The following is a 7,558-nucleotide window of genomic DNA, read 5'->3' as shown; positions in this document are numbered from 1 at the left end:
TCAGTCTGACTCAGAGAAGCAGAAACTAGAAAGCTGGTTGCCAGGGGCTGGGGGAGAGGGAAAGGAGCAGTTGGTGCTCAGTGGGGATGGAGGTTCACCTTTGCAAGATGAAAACAATTCTAGAGACCTTTTGCAGAACATGCAACTTTAAATTGCTTAAGATGCTACAGTTTATGCGATGCACTTCTAACTCAATGAAAAGTTTTAAAAACCGTTCATCCTGTTAAAATAACATGATTTCAACTTTACTGGTATTGTAGTTTTATTGTTTTAGAGAAATCGTAAACTGAGCCTACTCTGGATTTGATACATTTAGAACATTACAATAAAAATCACTCTGGGGGGCGTCGGTCTACAGGCTGGACCTGGGCTGGACCTGGACCGGACCTGTGGGAGAACAAGGACGACCTGGAGAGGTTCAGTAAGTGTCCAAACGCAGGAGCTGGTGGCCTGAAAATGCCCCCGCCCCGGGAGTTTCTTTTCCAGCCTAGCCAGCCCAGATCTGGGAGAGAGAGCACGCGAGAATGGAGAAATGCTTCTTGATTTAGTGTTGCCAGTTGTGGATGTGAGACTGGGTGACATCAGAGGACGTAAGCGTCAGCACCGTACAACTGGATCCACCCTGCTTGCAGTGTTCTACAACTACATGTGTGGGACACTTAGAAAAAGTTCAGCACCACTTCTATAAAAGCACATAGGTTAAGCATATTACACGTACCTGGGAAGTACAGGTTAAGCATTTTGGCGTAAGATGTTGTGTTAAGGATTCTTTGCAAACAAAGCAGTGCGAGATTCAGTTTTTGCTATTACAGTCTTAGAGTCCAGGTAGAAGATGTGACAGAAACTCTAAATGGCAATATAAGTCACGAGAGCTGGAAAGTAACAGAAACAAAGAATTGCTCTAAGGTTTCAAGTAATCCAGTGAGGAGAAAGAACATGAAGCCAAATCTCGAGAGACTTCAGGAACGCAGAGGACACTGACTTAGAAAAACAAGAACGGCTGTTGGAAGGTCAGAGAACATAATCGATGCTTCAAAAAAAAAAAGATAAAGGACAAAAGTTATAATAATAGTGTAAGAATAGTGTTAGAACTGGGCCAAATTGAGATGAGACCTGCAAAAACTTGAATTAGAGAAAAGGGGCAAATTTTTCGACATTTAAAGGACAAAGTTCTCCTTTTGGGGGAAATAATGTAGTAAAATAAAACAAAATGACTAAATTTTTATTATAGCATAATGTGTAGAAGAAACAGCTGCTGAAATAGAGTATTGGTAAATAGGTCCCAGTGAAACACTGAGATGCTTATCTGGTACTTAGTAAATGAGAGCACTTAATGTGGGCCTTTTTGAAGTTATTCAGTCCCACAAGATAAGATCTATATCATCTAAGATAATCAGGGGATTCACAGCTGTAATTCTCCTCATCACCACTAGTCACCTTTGACAACTGATGGGATTCAGGCACGGGGCCCAAAAGTTAGCGATGCGTAAATATTCTTTTTTAAAAATAATGGGCAAAAAGGAAGTTCTGGAAGTTATGGGCCAGTAGGCAGGCTTAATTTCAATCTCCACAGAGCTACAGAACCATGTAGTATTTTGCTTATAAACACTATAAAAAGAAAGAGGTCATCACGTTTTCTAAGAATGATGGAAAACTAAGATTATTTTTATGGTAAATCAGAACTATAACAAGGAACACGTTTATTTGAAAAGGAAATCAGTATGTCAACAACCACCACCACCACCCACGCAATGACATAAGCAAAACAATCCCTCTTTATTAAATCACATCCTTGCTTCCGTGTCAAAGTCATGAGGCTGTGTTTCTGTACAAAGTTTGCACACCTAACAATGTGGAAAATACTGCCCCATTAAATAACCAAAAATGAAGTAAAAACTGGACTTAATTGGACTCCATGCTCTTGAGTTTTCAAAAGAGAAACACAATGCAAGACTCAGGAGTTGGGAGTGCTGGGCGGGCCTCTATTCATTTTGCCTTGTGAGTCGCTTGCTATCTGCTGGCCCCCACCTGGCTGAGTTGTGGCCACAGCCTTTGGGTTCCTAACGATTCCTACCTGCACCAGCCAGGGCTGCATTGGCTGGTGCTGCTGCTGGTGCTGCTGGTGCTGCTGGTGCTGCTGCTGCGGCTGGTGCTGCTGGTGCTGCTGGTGCTGCTGCTGCTGCTGGTGCTGCTGATGTTGCTGGTGCTGCTGCTGCTGCTGGTACTGCTGCTGCTGCTGGTGCTGATGCTGCTGCTGGTGCTGCTGCTGCTGGTGGTGCTGCTGCTGGTGCTGCTGCTGCTGGTGCTGCTGCTGCTGGTGCTGGTGCTGCTGCTGGTGCTGCTGCTGGTGCTGCTGCTGGTGCTGCTGCTGCTGGTGCTGCTGCTGGTGCTGCAGGTACTGCGGCTGGTGCTGCTGCTGGTGCTGCTGGTGCTGCTGGTGCTGCTGCTGCTGCTGGTGCTGATGCTGCTGCTGGTGCTGCTGCTGCTGCTGGTGCTGCTGCTGGTGCTGCTGCTGGTGCTGCTACTGCTGGTGCTGCTGCTGGTGCTGCTGCTGGTGCTGCAGGTACTGCGGCTGGTGCTGCTGCTGGTGCTGCTGGTGCTGCTGGTGCTGCTGCTGCTGCTGGTGCTGCTGGTGCTGCTGCTGCTGGTGCTGCTGCTGCTGCTGGTGCTGATGCTGCTGCTGGTGCTGATGCTGATGCTGGTGCTGCTGCTGCTGCTGCTGCTGCTGCTGGTACTGCTGCTGAAGCTGCTACTGTGGCTGCTGGTGCTGCTGCTGCTGGTGCAGCTGCTGTTGGTGCTGCTGCGGCTGGTGCTGCTGCTGGTGCTGCTGCGGCTGGTGCTGCTGCTGGTGCTGCTGGTGCTGGTGCTGCTGGTGCTGCTGGTGCTGCTGCTGGTGCTGCTGCGGCTTGTGCTGCTGCTGGTGCTGCTGGTGCTACTGCTGGTGCTGCTGCGGCTGGTGCAGCTGCTGGTGCTGCTGGTGCTGTGGCTGCTGGTGCTGCGGCTGGTGCAGCTGCTGGTGCTGCTGCGGCTGGTGCTGCTGCAGCTGCTGCTGCTGCTGCGGCTGCTGGTGCTGCTGCTGGACAGCAGAGAGCAGGACCCTCTGCCGGGGACGGTTTTGCCTGGGTCTTCTCTGGACCGAGCCAATCTTACACAACACGGTGGCCCGGGCCTGCAGAATGCGGTCTCGGCCTCTTCCCATTTCACTGAGGTTGACGACAACAGCTTGCCGAGCAGATGAGGCTGGGTTTTGACGGGTTGAATCTTGTGCCCTTGAACCCTGCAACACTGGCTGCTGAAAATGAGAAGTGGAGGGCCACTGATGTTGTTGCCCTGGGATCACCTGACATAGCCACTGCTGTGGCTGCTGGGCCCCCTGCTGGGTGTTCAAAATGATGGAACCTTGTGGGACCTGGAGTAGAGTTAAGGGCCTGAGATCTGAAGCGGGTTTTAAAATATACTGTGCAACCGTTGGAGAAGGAGCCGGCGGTGCAGCGGACTGTGCATTTGGCACCTGGCCTCCTGAGGACAGACTGCTGGCGTTCACTCCTGAAGGATCCCCGGCCCCAACGGTAGAGCACTGTACCGGGTTGGAACGTCTCACCACAATCTGGGTTCCAACAACAGGACTCACCACTTTGATGACATTGTGGCCAGAAGAGCTGGTCTTGACCTGGGTGACCAGGGCACTTAGTGATGAGCTGGCAGGGAACGGGGTGGCTGCAGGGAGTGTGCTGACTCGGTTCACTTCCACAGAGGATTTCTGGTCAAGACCTGGTGCCTTAGATGCAGGGGCAGGAAATGGAGGTTTAGGAAAGGGGCTTGCCTGCTGTGGAGTGAAACTGTTACCCGAGGAACTCTTTCCGGAGCTCGGGGGAAGTTTGGTGGCTGGAGGTATGTGTTTCACTCCCTTCCCCAATACGGATGAGGTGGCCTGAGGCTGTTCTGCTTCTTTCCCTGGAGAAAGTTGGCTGAGACTGGCTGAGCCACTGGAGCTGAGTGACGTCTTGACTGGACGTTGGGTGTCGGTGTTCTTCTGTAGCAATTCCTCCGACCTACCGACTACCTTCCCAGCACCAGCTTTCAATGCAGGCATCAAACTATTTGAATGGTCATCTGGGGAAGAGTGTGGGTGAGACAGCTGTCTCTCACATGTGGCTTCTTGACGTGACTTGCTTTGTCCATAGAAAAGTGAATCACTGAGCGGCTGCACGAAGGTCGGCTTTGTCGTCTGGGACCGATCGCCAGCTTCACATGCAAATACAGAATCATCCTTGAACTCCTGGGCTGGCCAGACCGTCGGTTCTGAGTCATCATGTTTCACAGACCTCACCACTTTAGCATATTTCTCCACGTCCACTTCAGAAGGGACCTCCAAGTCGCAGGGTCGCTGTTTCCACGTATCTACACAAATTCCTGCTTCGGAAATCCTGAGGCCTGCTTTACTTTCTTTGCTTTTTTTGCAAGAAGGCAATACTCTTAGCTCAGCAGATGATGGCTGAGGAGGCAGCTCCTGCTGCCGACTCGGGGAGGCTGCAGAATACCGCTTCAAGCTCCTTCTCATTGGGTAAGTGTTCATCTTCTGCTTGTTATACAGCAGCCTGTTTGCAGTGCAGGCTACCGAGACAGAAGGCTCAAGACACAGTGGTTCAGCTGTCGCCAACAGCAGCTGGCTCTCAAGCAAAAGTTTGTCTTCCTCGGTCCAATTCTGGTTATCGCTGGTAATGGACTGTACGTCGCAGGCTAACGTCTGCATCGTGGGACGTAAGAGAATATGCCTGCTTTGGTAACCCGGGCCTTCCGTATTACTGGACTGCCTATAGTCCCGTATTTCTGCTATGACACACCCACTGTGAAACATGTTAACGGGACATTTTTCCAGGAGATCCAACAAAACGGGAGGTAATTCTTCTGCATCCAAGTATTCAAGCAGTTCCCCTTCTTCGTAAGGCAACCGAATGCTCTCTGAATAAGATCCATCTAAGCCCTTGAGCATCAGCGAATAGCCCTCCTTTCCTGGGTATAGGTTGACCACTAAACACGACAAAGACTCTCTCATCATAAGCTTCTCTAACAAGTTCACATTGCTTATTAATTCCTCCGCAACCTCGGGCTCTTTTTCACATTCCTCAACATATATGTCATACAGTTTTTCATGGAGAGATCTTCCCCCACTAGAGGAGTCTTTCCGTGGAGGAGGTCTCTGTTGGGCACTTTCAATGACATACTCCGCACGACCCAAAGCTCGTTCTAAAGCTTTTTGCATCGTGGGATGAAATAGGGCCCCTAAAAGAAGAGAAAATGTAAGTGCGATGATGCACGGCGTCAACATCCCGTCTGGAATATCGATGCATACCTAGTAGTTTTGCAAACGCCGCAACTCCACAGTGGAGCGCCAACCTTCCTTCTAAACAGACACCAAGCGACCCGCCCCCCCAAGAGGCACTGCACAAAATACTTACGATTCGGGGAACCGCCTATCCGTGCAGGAGCCTTCAGCTCGCAGCTGCTCGTGGCTGCAGGCTGAGCGGGAAGTGGATGTGATCCCCAGCAGCCCGCAGTAGCCCGCAGCAGCCCGCAGCAGCCCGCAGCAGCCCGCAGCAGCCCGCAGCAGCCCGCAGCAGCCCGCAGCAGCCGCCTCCGCCGCCACAGCCACCGCCGCGTTTCTCCAGTCTCGGGCCGGGATCCTTTGTGCGCATGAGCGCTCGCTGTCCCCTCCTCCTTCTTTTCCTCCTTCCCGCCTCCACCTCCACTCCTCCCCCACCCTTACTCCACACCACTGCCGAGGTAGGCCTCGGGCTTTGCCTCCGGGGCTCGAGGCCCAAGTGCCCACACTTTCGCTGGACGCTGTGCGAGGCAACACCTGTTCTTTGCGTTTACCCTTAAAGGCATGCACGCCGAAACAGAAGCCACCAACGACAAATTCCATCATTTTCTGGTATGGTTTTAATACCCGCCAATGTTCCCAGGAATTCAATTGCTGTGAAAGTCACGGAAGGTGGTCATTTGTTTTCTCGGTGAGCACGTCCTCAAGGGCTGTTTACTGCTTTTGAAATCTCTTGTCATCGGTGGCAGGCCTGCTCTTGGTATCCGCCACCAGTTTAACACGCCCCAAAGAGCCCATGTTCGTACCTCTTGCGTGCCTGGAGGCTGTGGTGAGAGCATCGGAATGCTTCACTCAGCCTTGCAGCGTTCTCCTTCCTGCTTACTGGTTTTCCTCTAGATGTGCACATAACATGGAATTCTCATACATAGTACTTCCCTTCTATCTCCCTCTGTATTACGGTAAGGGCTTTATTGTTTGTTTTTTAAATATGTAACTTTGTGGTGGGTAAATTATATTGTGTACGAATTACAGTGCAGGATTAAACTACTTTTAGAAGGTGATTCACATCTGATAGAGTTGACAACTATCCTTCCAGGAGATGGCGGTAAATTTGAGTGATTCCTGTAACTCTAGACCGTGGCTACAGTCCTAAGGATGGATTTGGAGAGATATGGAGTCTTAGGTCATTTGTGGGACATTGTTTGCCATCACCTTGACATCTGCCAGTCTTTTTGAACAGGTTTTTAAAAGAATATCTCGTTGTTTAGATGTAGACATAATGATAATGTGATATTGTGGTAAAGTCTCACAAATGAGAAGAAAACAAGTCGAATTGGTGAATCTCCTGAATTACAGACGACTTGAAAAAGAATGTGTTTTTTTAAACACCGATAGCAATTATGATAATTATATATATAGTAGATACACAGTCTATTGCAATAGATTTAAAAACCTCTTGACTAAGAGTTCCTTAAAGATGACCCTCACTCAGGAATGGACAAGAATAATTGCCTCCTAGCATGTCAATTGTCTTTGGGCACACCTGTGGAGTGCCTCAAGGCTGCTTGAAATCAGTTGAGTGTCTGAACTCTTTTAAACATCCTTCCCTGTCTCTCTTCTCCACATGCCCAAATTTAGGCAAAGCGTAAGACTGGATAGCTAAATCAAATTCGGCTATCCAAAAATCCAAATGGCCCGAATTAGTGAGGTCAACATGAGCTCGGACCCTCGTTCAAAGCACTGCCCTGTTCTTGCAACTTGAATGGATGAACTTGGCTGCCGGGCAGACTCTCCCAGGCTTCTCACCAGTCACGATCCCGTTCAGCTTCTGTCCTCAGGAATCTGCTGTGTGTTGGGTCTGAAAAGGGGTCATTCTGTAGCAGTATTCCATGTCGGTGGGAGAGCTCATTAGAAAGGGAAAGCTCTGCTTTCTTGTTGATCTGAGCTAGAGATTTTGTTGGATGAGAAGTGGCCCCGGGGACCTGTGTTGGAGTCAGGTTATCCTCCTCAAAATTAAAGAGGTCCAAGGCTTCTGCTGGCTGCTCCTGGCTTGCGGACTGCATTTCCTAGGTTCTCAGCCTGGTAAAGGAGGAGGGCCCGGACTAGGGTGAGGCAAGTGGGGGGCCTGGGGCACCGTAGGAAGGAGACACCTACTCTCCGGGTCATGAAGTCCCATCAGGGTCAGTGCCTTAGATGCGTCACTTGCCTCACCTTGTCGCAGCCCTGCACATAGGC

At 50.3% G+C, this 7,558-nt stretch overlaps 2 protein-coding genes across 2 annotated transcripts; both read right to left on the bottom strand.

Moving 5' to 3' along the window:
• Positions 1-1,954: 1,954 nt before the first annotated feature.
• Positions 1,955-2,521, bottom strand: LOC308495176 (uncharacterized protein; the record flags this gene model as incomplete). Its single annotated transcript, XM_081043097.1, has 1 exon — positions 1,955-2,521. A coding segment is annotated over one exon (567 nt), but the record flags the coding sequence as incomplete, so codon positions are not given.
• On the bottom strand, positions 2,522-5,263 carry SUPT20HL1 (SUPT20H like 1; the record flags this gene model as incomplete). Its single annotated transcript, XM_081043096.1, is given in 4 exon segments — positions 2,522-2,749; positions 2,753-2,932; positions 2,936-3,052; positions 3,137-5,263. Coding segments are annotated over 4 exon segments (2,652 nt in total).
• Between the last annotated feature and the right edge of the window lie 2,295 nt (positions 5,264-7,558).

The sequence above is a fragment of the Rhinolophus hipposideros genome, assembly GCF_964194185.1.
Source record: "Rhinolophus hipposideros genome assembly, chromosome: X".
NCBI classification, from domain to species: Eukaryota; Metazoa; Chordata; class Mammalia; order Chiroptera; family Rhinolophidae; genus Rhinolophus; species Rhinolophus hipposideros.
Note: the sequence above shows the minus strand (reverse complement) of the source record. Positions and strands in the feature narration are given on the sequence as shown.